This window comes from Abrus precatorius, unplaced genomic scaffold (assembly GCF_003935025.1).
Source record: "Abrus precatorius isolate BTA unplaced genomic scaffold, Abrus_2018 Scaffold9, whole genome shotgun sequence".
Lineage (NCBI taxonomy): Eukaryota > Viridiplantae > Streptophyta > Magnoliopsida > Fabales > Fabaceae > Abrus > Abrus precatorius.
Genome location: NW_020874439.1, coordinates 6,454,189 through 6,473,244, shown reverse-complemented (window position 1 = coordinate 6,473,244; position 19,056 = coordinate 6,454,189). Strand labels below are relative to the sequence as shown.

Genomic DNA, 19,056 nt, shown 5'->3' with positions numbered 1-19,056 from the left:
TAAATAATGTCCTTTATGTTAAATAACTCAAACATTACCTAGTTAGTGTGAGTATTTTTATGATAGTAAATTTAACGTATTATTTAATATATAAAGATGTATAATATAGAAATTAAATAGATCTATTTTTTTATTGTAAAAGATATAAAATATTTATAAAATTTCATTGAAAGATCAAATGATCAATGTGTAACATATTTATTTTCAAAAAATGATGAAAAATAGATTTAACATAAAAGGCACGGACATGTTAGTTTAAAACATGTTTCAAAATTTTGTAAGAAATGTCTTGCAAAATGATTGGTTGAAATATCCCTTAAGAATGATATTTTATATAAAGTGTGTCATAATAAAAAATAAATAAATAAAATACTTTTAAATTAAAAAATATTGCTTCTACATCTAGACAATTAAAACTATTTTTAATTAAAAAAATATTTATAAGGACCACTAAAACCGTTACACATGAATATGTTTGTAATTATTAATATATAATAAGTTTTATAAGTAAAAAGTATGATGTTGTTATAGTAGTCAACTATATTATAATAACATGGCTTAACTTTCTAACCCAAAAGAATGAGGTTTTTAATACTTGAAAGCATTTTATAAGAAAATTCAAAAAAAAAAAAAAAAAAGACTTTGTATATCTTCTATCAAAAGTAATCATATAGTAAATAATTTAAAAATAAATCTTTTTAAATCCTTTTGTAAGAAATAATATTCACAATTTATCCTCTTTTGCATTGTCAAAATAAAATATAGAATAACGAAATAAAGTTGTCAATTAAATTTTTTTTTAATTCTTAGAATAATTTATTTTTATTTTATTTAAAATTCTCAACTTTTCATATTCATTTAAAAAAAATTACAATGAACCAAAATTATTGAACTAGTTTAAATTTTTTTTTACTCAAAACTCATCAATTAAAATATTATATTTTACCCAAAATTAAAATTTTTCATACTTTTGTATTTTTGAAACCTTAACGTTACATACTTCAGTTACTTTTTAGTTTTCATCAAATTTTAAGTTTTAGACCTTTTAAATTATTTTTTTAACGTCAAGTTTATCTTAAATATATCATTATTTGAGTAGTAAATAAAAGTCTGGTGCTCTGTGTAACAATTTAAAATATGATAAAATAAATTTAAATAAAAGGTTAACGCGAAAATGAAATTACTCTTTAATCATAATAAAAAGATTAAAATACAGTTATCCATAATTTTTATTAAAAATATTAATCTTAATCTTTAAAGTTAAGTTTAAACACTTAAAAGTGGTAAATTTATATTAAAAAATATATTTATTATACTTTATAACTTTAATGTAATAAATATGTTACTTCTCAATAAATAAATAAAACTTCTTTCTAAATTCTTAAACTCCTTTTAGGTTAATAAAATTCTAAACAAATTGAGTCTAATTGCACTTTTTATCCTATTTCATTTGGATTTTGTGTGTAATTTTAAATTTTTAAAATTATTTAATCAATTATGTATTTTTATTTTAAAATTAAATAAATTTAATAATTTATTATTTACTTTTCTACCTAGATTTTTAATTTTTTCTTAATATTTATGAGTTTATGGAAAATTACGATACTAAGTAATTTTAAAAGTTTAAAATATCTTTTTTAAAAAGTAATAATATTTAAAGAATTCTATAAGATACTATATTAATATTTAAAAAAGGAATTGTTTTAACTTTGAATGAAATAAAAAGTTTTGTTAAGTAAGTAAACTTTGAGTAAAAATAAAATTTATTAATTTAATTTATACAAATATTAATGAATTCAATTTAAGAATTCAAAAATATTAAGTAAAGGAATAAAAAAAAACACAAAACTAAAAAGAAAAGGTGCAACATTGGCCATAAACGCAGTAATAATGGAGTGAATAAAACAAGCAACCAGAACCTGAATGAAGCAATGCTTCAAGCACTGTGAGAGAGTCACACTGTCTGTTCTCTATTTCGATGCTCTCTCTAGCGAAACGCCTTCTTCAGCTCCACGCCCCCACAGCACACTGTCGTGGGCCCTACGAGGCACAACGCCGCTGGGCTCGAACGCGGCCCAAGTCGGCGCCGTTGGCCCTGAAGAAGACGGAGGAGAGATCGGAGTGGTGGGTTGTGGATGGCGAAATGCACGAGATCGGCGATCACGTGCCGCCACGTGAGCGCTTCGTAATTCCCAGGGAGAACATCCCCAACAAACGCCGCAAGCAACTCAGAGACCAGTTCATGCGCCGAACTCGCCTTGTTCTTAAGGAATCCGTTAGTTTCTTATCTTTCCCTTCCTTTTTTATCGTCTTAATTTTCTAATTTGCCACATTTTAGTTACCGAAATTACAAAAAACTGTTTTTTCAATTTGACATGAGAATTAGTAGTAACATCATCATTTTAGCCTGCTATTTAATACACTTCTTTTGATCGATTAATATTTTAAAATGTTTAAACATTTGTTGAAAATTTGATTGCTCGCAATCGTGTGTTGAAAAGTGTATTCAAATTAATGTGTTGGTGACATTCTTCACACTACATTCACTTCTGATTATTTTAGGGTCAGTTTAAAAGAGTTCATGAAAATAGCTTATTACTTGTTTAACTTATTTCAATAAACGTCTTGGTATTAGCTTATCAAAATACGTTGTTTTTGGCTTATTGTAATAAATTTCTTGGTTAAATTTATGACATATATCATCATTTAAAAAGATTTTATTTAATAAACACTTTATTAAGCTGAGTAGCCAAACGCATCCTTAGTCCAAAATGACAATTAAAAAAATATAATTTAAAGTAACTAAATTGAGTGACACTGCAAAATTGTTGATTAACACAGATTTTAAAATATTAGAAACCAAGAAGTTGTTTAATTTCTGAGAATGTTTTTGTTTTTTAATTTTTAATTACGAAAGTATTAACAATGTACACATCTTTGAAAACAGAATAAAAATAAGGTGTTATTTTTGTAATTAAAAGAATTAAAAATAAAAAACAGAAAACATTTTCTGAATTCTATTGGCTCCTAGAATATTTGTACCATACACTGTCGAGGGAGATTAACTTGAGCGTTTACTCCTTTTTTTTTTTCATTTTGTAATTTTGGTTCATGAAAAAAATGTGGTAAAAAAATATATATCATAGCTAAAATTTGATAACTCAGCTTGGTCTTTGATGATAGGTTCACACTTACTTGCTGATTTTGGTTAAAATTTTTGGGAAATGCTTTTCTAACTTTCACTGAGTGTATACACCTAGTCAGAGATAGGAGGAGAGAGTGGTGTAAGATGTAATAGGTGATATAGTGTGATAGGAAAAGAGATAAAGAAAAATAAGGTGAAAGAGAGGTGGAGGTACTATACAAGGGTATGAATATCATTATTGACTTTTTTTCTGAGATCATCTTTTCTAGGTGAAAAGAATTACACAGCATAGGCACAATGTTTCTATCGAGTATCGATTCACTTATTTTGTGCCATTGTCTTTGTATGCTTTGTTTTGGATTCTCATAATTACATGGTCATTTTCTTTCTTAACATGAACGAGAAATTTGATTGATTTTGTCATACTGATGCATTGTTGACTTGTTTATTGAAGAATTGATGTAGTCAATCAATTTGTGATTTTTGTGATGTTTTATATATCTTTATGAAATTCAACTCTTCATTGTGGTCCTAAAATTCTTGTATTGTACTGAAAGGAGCATGAACCTTGGTGCAAAAAGTATATGGAACTTTATAATGAACTTAGGGAAAACTGGGAGAGACTCTACTGGGATGAGGGATACTCTAGAAAGCTTGCTCAGGATCATGCAAACTATGAGTCTGCTGAAGATGACGATGGAGATTTCTCCCCATATAGGTTTGCCTCCATTGCTTTTTTACTTCCTCCTGCTAGGACCCATAATTGCTTTCATTTCAAAAAAAATGATATTGCTTTCAATGTTATATGTACGAGTTACTGATGTGACTATCTTGCTGAATAAAGGGATTACTTGGTTCTTAGTCTAACAATTTTTCTTCAAATATTTTGTAGAATCTTTTTTAGCTATGCATTGTTGCTTATGCCCAATTTTGTTTTCAAAATTTTTTTGCTGGTCACTATTTGTTGGTTGAGTAACAACCTCATTGAATTTTTTATTTTTTTTAAGATGAGCCTCATTAAAATTTTAGTTTGAAGGTTCTTCAGTCATTAAATGATGGAGATCGTTGGGATTATGTCTGATGTTGGTGCTATCTGTTATTGCATTGCAGGGGTAGAAGGACCCAGATGGAGCATAGTAAGGTACGATTGAATAATTTGAATATACTATAAAATGATTAGTATGGCAGGTTATTTTATGTGTTGTATTTTTTTATGCCGTGAAGTTTTTATCTTTTATCTAAGAATATTGTTTGATTAGTGATCAGTGATCCTTGAAGAATAAAGTGCCATTGGAAATGAATTGTGTTTTTTCATTTTGTATTGCCTCAGTTTATTCTTTTGGTTATATCAAAGTTCTGTGGATAATTATGGTTTGACTGTTGGAATGTCAACTTAAGAAGCCCAATTCTTTGTTGAGAGAATGAAAAGGGATGAATCTTAGTTCATGTCATCTAGAATGGGAAAGGGATGATATTCAGTAGTACTTTTTTTATTATACTTTGGTAAGAGTGTCCTCAGGCTAACTTTTGTGTCAACTGAGACTTAGACCTCCCAAGCAAATCTGAAGTTTACATGATCAATTATTTTCAAATTGTTACTTCAAGTTGGGATATTGTTTACTATAATTTTCCAATTTCCATTGATAATATCTCTTATGATTGGATTGTACAGGACCATAATTTTGGGAGAAACAGGCAATCTGATAACTGGGAGAAAGTTGGCCTTCTTCGGGATAAATTTGAGTATGACAGAGAGAGAAGAATGAGAGAGAAAGGTTAGTTAACGTTCTTTGCTGGTTACTGTAATCATACAGAACTTTTGTTCAGGAAAATGGCCAATGCACTACATAATTTCACTGGTACGTTTGATCTCATTGTGGTGCTGATGCTTTTGGGTACATGTTAGATATTTATTAAAATTATTTAAAAAGGGCACGTGGGTTGGATATGATTCCAATAAGATAAAACTAGGTGTGGCTTGGGACATGGATAGATACCTCTTGGGTATTAGGCTTAGATATTTTCTCCAAGAACAAACAATTTTTAATTAAAAGTACCACAATATTTTCCTTCCTCTCAATTTTCCCATTTTTGTTTTTGTAAGTGTTTATTTCCACACTCAATATTGAGTGAGACGTGAGTCATAAATAGCCTTAGGGTACAACAAATCAGGATCCTGATTAGGGATTAGAAAGAATTTAATTTACAAAAAAGGGAAAGAATTCAAAACTGCCATATATAGTACGGGATATCAATCCCCTAATATCAGTTGTACATTTAACCGACATTTCTTCTCCTCTAATTTAGTAATCAGCCCAATACAGGCCTTCCTGTTTTTTAGCTTGATAACAAACACTGCCCTCAAATTGGGTAATAAATGTCATTCATGTCCATTTTGCACCTTAGATTGTTACAGAGTTTTCAATAGTGCCTTGGTCAAAATATCATCAGCTTGGGAGCTTGAGGGTGTGTGTTCCAACTTTACTGTCACAACTCAGAATTGGATTCATGACTGACGCACAAGCTAAGTTACCTAGAAATACCACTTAAACTGACAAGTCTATTTAGAAACCAACACCATGATAATACAGTAAATTTTTTTGACAAGTAGTATGAAAAATTTGCCAAAATTTTGGCAGCAATTTCTTTGTAATTCATCATGTCAAAATGTAACAACCAATCAAACTGTCTATGATTCAACCACAGCCAACGAAATTCAAAATTTTCATAATATTAATGCCAAAACATGTATTATATAGCCAATATAATACCTAACTCCTTAATAGCTGCAGAAAGTCCAAAAAACAAAAACAAAAAGAAATAAGGTTACTGAACATTGAGGGCCTATTAATAGATATTCTACTAGGATGAGCTAAAGTTTGTCGTAACTTGTAACTCATTACTTTAAAAGAAATTCATCTTCTCTTTGAAAAATTTAGTCAAAATGAAAAGTTTACAAATTTACTTTATTAGATAAAATATTATTTTGAACACAATTACTATGATAAAATATGCATGTACATAAAAATTAAATAATAATAATTTTCTAAAACAATTTAAAAGAAAATGTTTATGTAATATTGTAATAGTCTCTCATGAGCATAGTAGTCAATCTCGAATAGCGGGCCGACCTAAAAAACGTTATAGCGGCATAGCGGATAGCGGGATGACTGCTATTTTAGGTATTATAAATATACTCATAAATTAAATTACACACATATATATATGCTTAGATGTCAATAACAAATAACAACAAAATATAAAAATAAATTTAACTAACTAAATTTAAGTCTCTAATGCTTAGATGTTTAAAAATACTAAGTGTTCAATTCAAATACAAATATTTTAATAATTATCATCATCTTCATCTCCAAAATTTGTCATGTCTTCTTCATTTTCACTTTCATCACTACTTTTGTAAAGAACTTCCTCCTCCTCCTCCTCTTCTTCATAGTCTTCCTCATCACATTCTTCTTCTTCTTGTACAATTTCTTTCCCTTTTCTCTTAGATTTAGATGAAGAAGCAATTGTAGTTGTCTTGGATTTTGATCTAGCTTGTCACCTAGTGTAGATTATAGGCTCACTAGCCCTAATTGCATTAGTAACAGCTCTCCAAGTCAAGTTATCATCATCAAACACTAATTCATCCACAGCATCATCTCTAGCTATTCCTTCTAGCAACCAATTATTACTATCATCAACATCCTTTAAGATAATAGGATCCACCATGTCAGAACACTCAAAACGTTCATTAAGAGCTTGGTTATATTTAATAAAAATCAAGTCTTGTAACCTTTGATGCTCAAGTCTGCTTCTCTTTTTAGAATGAATCTATTTTACCATAAAAAAAAATATATTAGATTTGTACTTTCAATATAAGAACTTTAAATTGAAGTTACTTAATATTTACTTACGTGCTCAAAAGTACTCCAATTTCGTTCATATCCAGATGAACTACAAGTCAAAGTCAACATTCTAATAGCAATGTTTTGTAAATATGGTGTACGTACTCCATAATTCTTCCACTATTCAGCTGCAAGTTATACATCAACTTATTAACTTTTTGTGTTATATCTACATAATTACATTACAATAAAAAAATGAAACAAATCTCTTACCAGGAGCCATTGTAGCCCTTTGTCTTTTTGCTCCACTTAAACCGAAGAGACCTTCAGCTCTTCTATATGTTGACAATTGAATTGTAGTATTGTCTACATCATCTTCACTTATACATAGCCTCTCAATACATTTATACAAGCCCTCCACAACTTTAGGATCATTCTCAATTTGTTTATTGCTATAAAAAAATTGAGGATTCAGATAATAACCTGCAGCATGTAATGGATGATGAAGTTGACACTCCCATCTTTTATCAATTATAGCAAAAATCTCCTTATATTTGTCTACATTTCCTTTGAATGCTTTCTTTAGCTCTATCAATTGCCTCATATATATAACCCATTGCAGGCTTTCTTTCATTATCAACAAGTCTCAAAACTTGCACAAGTGGCCCCATAGCCTTAAGACTGAAAACCACATCATTCCAAAAAGAAGGCATAAGCACAGTGTTTGTTGCCCTTTTTCCTTTAGCTTCCTTGGACTTTAACCACTCATTGAAAGTGAACATTTTTCTAAGGTTGTTTTTTTTTATCATGCAACTTTTGTAATGTGAGGAATGTTGTGGCAAACCTTGTCACTCCATATCTAACCAATTTAGCTTTATTTTTGAACCTCCTCATAATGTTCAAAGCAATGAATGATTATAAATAAAACCCACAAGAGTAACTCCCCTTTGGATTGTTCTCTTGACTCTAGGTATTTTTTAAATGTCTTCTAATATCAAGTCAATACAGTGTGCGGCGCATGGAGTCCAAAACAAATGTGGTCTTTTAGCTTGCAACAACTTACCTAAAATTAAATTGCATAGTCTAAAATTAGAAACTAATAAAATAATTAGAAACTGATATTAATATGGAGTTAAGAATAATTCTTACAGGTTAATACATAATTACTTCCATTATCAGTAACTACTTATACAACATTTTTCTCTTCAATCTCTTCAACAAAGCTATCCAAGCGCTCAAACAACTTTTCTCCAATTTTCATATAAGCAGATGCAGCAATGCTCTTTACAAACATAGAATCAGTTGGACAATTTACTAAGAAATTGATCAATGTTCTATTTTTTTTATCCGTCCACGCATCTGACATAATTGATCATCCACTTTTTTCTCTTTCTTCTTCACGACTTTTCAACATTTCCTTTGTATACTCTAATTCCTTTTTAAGAAGAGGAACTCTACACTCATGATAACTAGGAGGCTTTAGATGTAGACCATAGTTTCCTATAGCTTCAACCATTAATTTGAAACTTTTTTAGCGCACAACGTTGAAAGCAATTCCATTCCTACGAAGGAATCTCTCTATGTATTGAATTGTTCTTGCTCTTGCCTCTTTGATACAAGCATCATTTATACTTGTTTGTCTTTTTAATTTTGCTAATTTGATGCTTGTTTTTGGACTCTTTAACCACAATAAATCCAATGGGCCCTTGACATTTTTTCCTTTTTTGGTGGCATTACAACCACTAACATAAGCTGATGTAACACTTGAGGTTGAAAGTCGTTTTCCACTACGAATATTTTGAATTTCTTGCACCTCTTCTTCCTCATCATCATCTTCATCATGCTGAAGTAAATATACCTCTTTTTCAGTTCTCTTCTTCTCATGAGCTGCTATCAGTGTTTCTTTTATTTCTTTGGAAATCCTTGGACACTTATCAACATTTCCCTTCACTCCCATCTGGTGCCTCTTTGTTCGGGTAATACCGCCTGTAGTCGTTTTTCCACAAAAGTCACAAGTAACAGACTTTTTATTATTTGTCTTTCAAACTATTCCATTGTCAACCTATATCCAAATTATTTCCTAAATGCTTCACTAATGCACAGGATGAAATCGAAACAGAGTTAGTTCCTTGTGATTGATTGGGAGGAGTAGCCATTACTTCTTCTTTAAGCTTTCAAAATTTCGAACAGAAAATAATAGAAGGATCAAAACAGAGACGAGAAAAAAACCAGAGAAAAATATAGGGAAAAAAAAATTGTTCAGTACCAAAAAGTTCGCCGGAAGTCTGCCAGAGTTGGAGAAGATGACCGGAAAGTATTTCAGTGATGTCAAAAGTTGTGCTGACCTTGAAGAAGATGACAAGAGATGAAGAAAATGACTCAAAATAATTTGGGTCACCTTAGAAGCTCGCTGGAGACGAAGAAGATGACCAGAAAATCAAAGTGGAAGCCTCGTCGGAAAAACAGAGCATAGAGAACAGAGGATGACCGGAAAACAAAGAACAGAGGAGAGAGAACCAAGAACAGAAGAGAGGAGAGCTGACGGAGGCTAGGGTTGAAGAAGAAGATGATTCAGAAATATAAGGGGGGGTCGAAATTCCAAAATTGCCCCCCTTAAAGGGCCCCAACGGTAAAAGATGAGGGGAAAAAACGGAAACGTTGGAGAATGGGATAGCAGCCGCTCCATCCTCTATTTTCGGAGTTTTCTGCCGCTATTCGCGACGCAACAGGGTCTCTGTCGTGGGAGAGGGCCTCTCCGTTGAGATTGCGGCCGCTATTGCTGCTATTGATAACTCTGCCCATGAGAGACCCAAAGTCCACCTCAGATAGCCCTATGCTCTCAAGAGTGACCTCTCCCTTATAGATAACTTCATCTAATGGGTAGCCCACTGCTTATGTTGTGATAATTCATCTTAACAGTCAGCTTCACCTTGTTGATAACCCTCTTCATGCACTAATAGCTCCGTTGTGAAGTATAACTAGATACACTTAAATTATTATTTTCGCTAATAGTAATGAGATTCTAACATAACTTATTCCAAAATAATTTTATGTGAAAAATCTAAACCCTAAACATAAACTAAATTTATTCTCAAAAATAAAAGTCTCGATGCAAACATCTCATGCTTAAATATTAGCAAATACAACAACAACTAAGTTTTATTTTAGTAGGTGAGGTCAGTTACATGAATCACACAATGTCATTGAACTCAATCAAATACCAAATTTTCAAAAAATTGTTTAATCAAAAGGTCTCTTTTAATTACTTCATTTATGGTTTTTTGGGCCTCCCTCAACCTCTTTTTACTGGACTAAGAGTCATGCAATTCACTCTCCTTATTAGCGTCTCCAAAGGTATTCTCTGCACATGACTAAATGACCTTAAGACGATTTTTCATTATAGGTGTTACTCTAATATTATCTCGTATACTATTATTTTATATCATGTCATTTCTCGTGTGTTCACTTATCCACCTTAGCTTTCTTATTTCTACCACTCTCACTCTTTTCTCTTATTGTTCCTTTCAAGCCCAACATTCACTACTATATAGGATAATTAGTCATATTACAGTATAATAAAGTTTTCCGTTCAGCTTGATAAATACTTTACAGTCACAAATAACTCTTGATATTTTTCTCCACTTTAACCACTTAACTTGTATTTTGCGAGTAACATCTTCATTAATTTCTCCATCATTTTATATAATCAGTCCCAGGTACTTAAAATTGAAAACTTGTCTTATTATATAATCTTCAATTTTAACTTTCAATGAATGATCTTCATCTTGTGTTTTTACTAAACCTACAATACATATATTCTGCCTTCTCAAGAGAAAACTCTTAGATTCTAAAGTCTCCTTCTATAATTCAAATTTAGCATTAACCTCTTCTTTTGAATTATCAACCAACATTATATCATCTACAAAGAGTATGCACTGAAGGATAATTTTTGTATGTCATTTGTAAGCACATTTAAGACTAGATTAAAAAAGTAAGTGCTCAAAGTAGAGTCTATATAGACATATTCCAATTTGAAAGTCCTTAGATATGCCTCAAGAAGTTCTTGCATATGTAGTTATCTCATACATATCTTGTATAGTTTGAATATATGTTACATAGACTCTCTTTTTTTTTTTTTCTAAATTTTTCCATAAAACTTTTCTTAATACTTGATCATATGTCTTTTTCACATCAATAAAAATCATATTTAAGTCTTTTTTTTTGTAGCAATAATTTATGGTAAATAGTTAGAATAAAAATTATAAAATATGAAACTGTAATCGTTATCGACTCACAACAATGGAGAACCACTAAATCATTTTCCAAAATTATTCCGAAATTGTAAGATAGCTAATGACCAATAAATTTGGACATCTTCAACATCCAACAAAGCATTAGAAAATTATTTTGATTTATTATATTTATACTCAAAATTCTAAAATATACCTTTCATACAACTTACAAATAAAACATGTCAAGAGCTAATTTTTTTCTTATATCTTAAGAGTTATAAGCATACCTTCAGTACTCAAATAGAAATTTTCTCTGCAATGGGTAATGCCTCTTTCTCCTTAGAGTACTATACCTAACTCTAGAAATTCATTCAAAGTTATCTGTTTCAAAGAAAAATATAAATAGATTACAAGGGTTTTTCCAGAATCTCAAAAGAATGGATCAAAACATGTAAAGTAATGCTCACATGGAGGAATGAGAGAAAGATCTGGAAGTGAGAGACACTTGAAGAAAATCGTGGAGGAGTGGGGGCTATTGCACAAAGGGAAAATGAAATGGAAAAGGAGGGATGCGCTGTGCAAAATGAGGAGTTATGATACAGAAATAAAAGCAAGGGGGGTGCTCCCCTTTCATTTTGAGTCGGTTCTTTTTTTTTTTTTTTTTTTTTAGTTTCAATCTCCTCCTTAAAAGAAAATTCATCCTCGAATTTTTTAACATATTACTAACATTATACCTACACCAACCCACCTATTTCATGAATAAAATCATCTCAAAATCCATCACTTTAAGAACTATAAGATCGATAAGCAATTTTCTTCTCCTTAACTAATACCTCACAAGAATGATACCCAGAATCAACTAACAAAGATTCACCAATTGGTGTAGACACAGCTTAAACTTCATCTTTGGGAGGAGAGCACTTGCCAAGACAATGAGCAAATAACAAAGATATAAAGGAGTGTGTTACTTCAGAATCAAAAAGACACATGCGTAGTGAGAACACACAAAAAGTATACCTATAACCACAGCATTGGATGGCTAAGCATCTTGACAAGTCAACACAAAAACACGAGATTGACCTCTCATGGCCTATCATTGACCCCTTCCACCAGATCCTATTCCTACTTGCTGAGATGCTCCAAACTGTCTATCAAAAGAACACTTTGGCTGTCTAATAGGAGCTGTTGGAGCTGAAGTATATGTTATTGCTCCAGGTGCCAATGCATGACTAGAGGATGGTTGTCTCAATGCAAATGGACAATCTCTCTTTAGCTGGCCTGTCTATCCACACTGCTTGAAACTTATAATTTTCTCGTGATCATCTCCAGTGATAATGATATCATAGACATAGACAATGAAACAAGTTTTCCCTCCTGGAAGCGCTTTACAAACATAGTGTTGTCTGTTTGACATTGAAATAATCCATGCCCCTTCACAACCTGAGTTAGCCTATCAAACCAGGCCCTCAGAGACTGCTTAAGACCATAAAGTGACTTCCATAATTTGCAAACCTTCCCCAAGTTATCAGATGATTCTAGTCCAGGAGAGATCTTCATATATACTTCTTCCTTGAGCTCTCCATTTAAGAAAACGTTATTGATATTCAATTGATGGAAATCCCAATCCAAATTTACTGCAATGGACAAAAAATACCTGAACAAAAATCAATTTTGCTACCAGTGCAAAGTTTCCTCATAATCTCCATATGATTGAGTGAATCCTTGAGCCACCAACCTAGCTTTATAACAGTCGACACTGCCTTCTGCATTATATTCTACAGAAAATATCCATTTGCATCCTACTGGTTGCTTTTCTTGTGGAAGTTGAGGGTACTCCCATGTCCCATTATTTTCTTAGGCCTTGATTTCTTCATCTACTGCTGCCTTCCATTGAGGTTCTTGTATCCTCATAGAAATTATGGGATTTTTTGGTTGATGGTCATGAACAAAGACAGTGCAACTAAAATTTAGGTGGAAGGTTGGTAATGAGTTTTGGTGTTTGAGTTGGCAGATAGAAGTGTTTGTGATGGGACCCAAAATAGCAATGAAGGCCTTTAGAATACAAGCCCTACAAGGCCCACTGTGTGGCGGGTTTACTCCCGTAGGAAAAAAGCTAATAATCAATAATTAGGAAGTCTGTTATTATTCTGTTTTATTATTATTCTGTTGTTAGATTAGGTTTTGAATTTGAATAAGTCAATCAGGATATTCTGTTATTAGATTAGGTTTTGAATTTGAATATGTCAAGATATTCTGTTATTAGAATAGGTTTGTTTCATTGCTCTTTATTTAAATTGTTAGGTTGTGGAATGGAGGAGGGTAGTTTTTGGCTAGACTTATGAGAGGAGAATAACATTCTCTGAGAGGAGCTTTGGCTCTGGGGGATTCTTGTAGTCCTAATTCCTATCATAATCAATAAAATATCCTTTCCTTTTTCTTCAATTACCTGAACATAGATTTTGGTCCCTAACAGTTTGATGAGGAGTCTTGAAGTTAAGGGGCTTCGCTGGCATTCTGTTTATAAGTTGATGAGAGGAGAGCTTCACCCCAAAAATGATATGGAACATTTGTGGGTACATCGAGATGTCTTTTTTTCCTTTTGGCAATATCATTCTGCTGTGGGGAATCAACACATGAGGTTTGATGCACAATACCATTTTTGAAAAGGTAATCATGAAAGGATTTGTGAACATAGTAACATACTCTCTACCATCGTTGGTTCTGAAGATTTCGATGGAGGTTTTAAATTGAGTTTGTATCATTTTGTGAAAAATTTCAAAGATTTTCCCTACTTCTGACTTTTCCTTCATGAAAAAAACCCAAGTAACCCTTGTATGATCATCTACGAAAGTTACCAAACCACCTTGCGCCTGAGATATTGTTAACGCAAGATGCCCATATATCCCTATGAATTAAAGTAGGGAACATCTTTTTCAAATACAAAAATTTGGGTCTCCAAGGTGATAGTGCCACACCATTACATCATCCTTTGAGGACAACATTTGCAGTGTCTTTGTATGTCTTCTGTTGTAGTCTTCCACTCTTAGAAGGTAGAGGCCTGAACTTTCCTAAGCATCGCCAATCTTCTTCCCTGAGTCCAAAGCCTGAAATTCACATGTCTGGCAGAAATTTAGTAACACATTTTAGATCTTGTGTCAGTTTGCATGTAGACAGTAGATTGCAATCCAAATTAGGGACATGTAATACAGATTTCAGCATTATGTCTTCAGAAATTATCACAAGTCCTTTCCTGACCATTTTAGAAGAGGTTCCATCTGCTGTGTGAATAGAGCATCCTGAAAAGGGGTATATTGGCTAAAGACATTGATATGCCCCGTCATATGGTCTGAGGCTCCAGAATCAACAATCCAAGGTCCTGATTTCTGGTGGCTAATATTAAAGACAGTGGAGATTACCTTTTGAGCAAGTGTAGTTGTAGAAGAATTAGTAATTGTGCTTTGAAGGGTCTGTTGCAGCATTTTTTGTATCATTTCCGTATTTTCTTTGCTGAAGAAACTGGATTCAGATTCTGCGTTGGGTTTCTTTTCTTCACTGATTGCAGCATGAGCTCTATTCTCCTTGTGCCCCAGCTTCCAATCAGCAAGCTTCCATTGGAGTAACCAGCAGGTCTCCCTTGTGTGTCCTGTTTTTCTGCAGTGATCCCACCCAAGGTAGTTAAAATCCCGATTTGAATCTTAAAATCTTCCGATTCTACGATTTTGGAAGTCTCACCGATTTAAATCGTGAATAAAATCCTAGTTCAGTAAAATCCTTGTAAAATCCCTCAAATTGTGGGATTTCACGATTTTACTTCAATTTTGAAAATTCCTCGCAAAGTCTATTTTGTTGAACCTTATCGTAGTTGACGCCTCTTTCATATATCTCCTTTTTATGGAATCCAATTTGCCTCTAGCAGCTTTGAACCCTAACATTGTTGTCAACATTCAGCAGTCCTCCTAGTGCATGCAACCTGGTCTGCAACTAAATCTATTACTGCTGTTCTTGCATCTTTTTTGTTCTGGTCTATTTTTTACTCATGTAAATGCATTACATTCTTATGGAATAAATTATGATTTGTGAGTGCTACGTTGTTTAAGTGCTTTTACTGATTTGAAGTTTTTTCCCTTAATTTATGATATTTTATATGAATAATATGAATTTATATCATATACATAAATTTTATAAAATCTTACGATTCAATTTACGATTTTTACTCTCCTTTACGGTTTAAAGTAAAATCCCGATTTTAACTACCTTGATCCCACCATCTCGTTTTTCCTTTGGGGTCCTCTGGCAATAATTGCAGAGCTTTCAGTGGCAATACTGTCCATGTGTCCATTCAGCATAATTTTCCTTCTGTTTTTCTCTCTTCTAACCTCTGCAAATGCCTCACAGATACTAGAGAGTACTTAGTTCCTAGGATTCTCCCCTTTCATCCAAATCCTTGTTCAGCCCCAACAAGAATTGGTATATTTGGTCCTCCACCAGAGTCTTGTACTGCTTGCTATCTTCAGGGCACTTCCTCTCCATGTCTTCATAAATGTCCAACTGCTGCCAATACCTTGTGAGAGCATGGTAGTTTTCAGTGAGAACAACGTCCTTGCCGCGGGTCATATAGGAGACTCTTGATCTCGAAAATGGCTGTGTTGTTGTCTACATTTGAGTAGGTTTCCTATGCAGTACCCCAAATTTCTGTAGCAGTCCCGTAATACATGAAGTTCTCTCCAGTTTCATTTCATATGGCATTGAGCAGCCAGGAATTGACCAGGCTGTTCTCAAGCTTCCATTTCTGGTAGGTTGGATCCTTCTTTTCCAGTTCCTTTGTGTCACTGGTAATATATTCTTCCTTCCCTTTTCCTTGGAGAAGAGGCGGACATATCTTGCCCATGGAAATAGTTCTGGCCATTTTGTAGCCAGTGATTGGAAGGAGGTTTGTATCAATCACCGGCAAGTTCAGTTGCTGATTTCTTTTGCTCATCAGGCATGGTACTCACTCTGTCATGGTTCAGACTTGTGTTTTGATACCATGTAAAAGTGTTTATTTCCACACTCAATATTGAGTGAGACAAGAGGCATAAATAGCATTTAGGGTACAACAAATCAGGATCCCAATTAGGGATTACAAAGAATTTAATTTACTAAAAAAGGAAAGAATTCAATATTGCCAAGTACAATCAGGGGTATTAATCCCTTATTTTCAGCTTTACAATTAACCAACATTTCTGCTCCTCTAATTTAGGAAGCATCCCTTTTTTTCATCTTTAATATAATTTTGTCATGTCTTATTATATAAAATTCTAGATTTTTTTAAAATATACATGCTAATATTCATTTTAAAAAATATTATATTAACATACCCATACCTCCAGTCTTTTTTCAAGACTTGTATTTTCTACCAGTATCGTACCTGGTATCCATGCAACATAGATGTTGAACATGCAGACAAATTAACTAGCTAGTGAGGTGTGTATACTCTACTCAGTGTTTGTGTGTATTTAATTCAGCTAGTTCTCAGATAGTGGGTTTAGTTTAACGGGACATGAGTTTGCTAAATGAGCCACAAATGAAGTTAGGACCAAGCCTAATTTGAATCTAACAAAAGTAACCCCAACATTGTCCCCCTTTCACCAGACAGTATATTGAGCTTTAGGCCTTTGTTTAAATGGTTGATTTGTGAATATACTGAAATCTGTTTTTCATTCATTCTAATTTCAAATTTTCAACAGCATTTTTAGAGGCCAATAGTAGTTTGCCATGAATTTCTTTTTCTGAAAGCAGCTGTGTCATTTTCTTCAGATTATGACCGAAGCACAAATTTAAGTCAGCAGCACAATATCTAATGGGAAATTATGTTATGTTTGTGCATGGTATTAATGTTACAACCTATCGACCCTTTGAATGGTGGAGGTCCCAAGTCTGTAAAATCTTAACACAGGCAATTGTGATAGAAATTAGGTCTCTTATTAAGTGGGATGAGTGGATGACCCCTAATTACAAAACAAACACACTGCAGAACTTCAAGGGTCTGCATCTCCCAATGCCATAAAGGCCCCAATTTCCTTTCACAAATCACCCCCCCCCCCTCCCTCTTTAATCTCCCCTCTTATTTATAGGCAACATGCCTTTTTCAATTAACTCACGTAACTAACCAACTAATGGGGATTAACTAAGTAATCTATTTAGACAAACTATTAATGGGGTGACCTAACAAATTGTTATCAAGGAAAAGTTTATTCCAAATCACTTAGTTTATATTGCATGAAATGACCATGTGATTCAAGAGCATCTGAAGCTACCTATCTTGTGTTTGTTATGTTAGCAATTTTGTTCTTTTCTATCAATATTTTCACCAATCACTCTTTACTTCATTGCAGCATTTGCACCCATGAATGGAGGATCTGTGGCTGACTCTCATGATTCAGACCGTTGGAACCAACCACTAAATACTGATCGATATAGGGATTGAGAGGAGAATAAATTAAATATGCCTCACTGTGGAAAGAAATCGAATAGTTCTCCTTCCCCCTTGCACAATGCTGAAAGCTATATACGGCTAGATTCAGTTATTTTCTGACATGTTAAAAATGTGTTTACGGCTAAAGATATGGATGCTTTTAGTTTAAAGCTCCTTTGGTAAGGTAGGAGAATCTGTTATGAGCAGAAATATGATAATGTATTAATGCACTGACCTTTGCCCTGCCTTCTCTGTTCCCAAAATTTTGATTGTGACCTGTGAGAAGGGTAAAGTAAATTGAAAGTAACATGAAATTGATGAGATATTGTATCTAATAAACTCATTTATTCTGTAGATATTTTCCTTTTGCATACCTTTCTGTTGGCTTAATTTGATGGAACATGCTTCTTTATCATCACGACGCTCTTTGTCGGTTGATGATGGTACTTTTTTGCTTTTTGTGATTTGCACTGCTACAGCACCTTAAAATTTTACAAATTATTATTTCCTTTTATGCATAATTTTTTTCTAATAACTTTTATAGTTTGATTAATCTCAATCCTCAGAGTTGAATTTAAACAACTAATAATGATAAAATTTTATTAAAATGAAAGTATTTATTACACCTTTGTATTGCAATGCAAATAAATGTCTTTTTTTTCTTTTTATAAAATTTTATTAACTCCGGATCTCTTTTTTTCTGCAGGTACTGTAGTCAGTAATTTCAACCATTAATATATATTTTTTAAAATAAAATATTAATAAAGAATATAATTAAAGAAGATGAATAGTGGAAGATTAGACTGAACATCCTGCAGCCATTTTCCTGACTGCAGGGGATCGTTTATTAGTTTTAGATGTTTAAATATGGTCTTTATTCCTTAAAACTTAAGTTAACAAAATTATAATTTTTTTTTGGTGATTTTTATTATTGCTTCGTCAAAGTGATAACAAAACATCAAGCGTGATCGGGTAACTAAGTAGTATCCATTAACTTATGTTTTTAAATTTGACTCCTTTATTTAAAAAGCATGATTTAATAAAGTTGTTGTTCCGGTTCAGAAGATGGGGAAATAAAGGTGTTTTTCCCGCTGTCAAGGTTGGTCGTTTAAAATTGATTCAATAGGATGCATGGTTACTGAAGTAGTGTTGATGAAAACTTTTCTGAGTTCTACTGTTGAACTATTGTTTGATGAGAAAATGCATCAAGTAGGGCCCAGCCTGAACTTGAGAAGTGGGTCGTCTTGACTCTTGTCTTGAGGATTAAACAGTCAACCATAACTTTCCATTCTTTGGAAATAATTATCAAGAATACCAAGCAAGATGACCCATTTGCAAGAAGATGCAACCTTTTTAGGTTTTAAGGCAATGAGCATAACA

At 32.7% G+C, this 19,056-nt stretch overlaps 1 protein-coding gene across 1 annotated transcript; it reads left to right on the top strand.

Moving 5' to 3' along the window:
* Window positions 1–1,877: 1,877 nt before the first annotated feature.
* Window positions 1,878–18,029, top strand: LOC113850359. Its single transcript, XM_027480879.1, has 5 exons — window positions 1,878–2,275; window positions 3,703–3,863; window positions 4,256–4,286; window positions 4,818–4,920; window positions 17,597–18,029. Exons 1-5 carry the CDS (start codon window positions 1,979–1,981, stop codon window positions 17,686–17,688), a joined length of 684 nt encoding a protein of 227 aa, XP_027336680.1. The 5' UTR covers window positions 1,878–1,978; the 3' UTR covers window positions 17,689–18,029.
* Window positions 18,030–19,056: the final 1,027 nt, after the last annotated feature.

Coding starts and splice junctions, on each gene's coding strand:
- LOC113850359 (XM_027480879.1), top strand. CDS start 1,979: ATGCTCTCTCTAGCGAAACGCCTTCTTCAGCTCCACGCCCCCACAGCA. Junction 2,276..3,702: donor GCCTTGTTCTTAAGGAATCC/GTTAGTTTCTTA, acceptor TTGTACTGAAAG/GAGCATGAACCTTGGTGCAA. Junction 4,287..4,817: donor CCCAGATGGAGCATAGTAAG/GTACGATTGAAT, acceptor TGGATTGTACAG/GACCATAATTTTGGGAGAAA.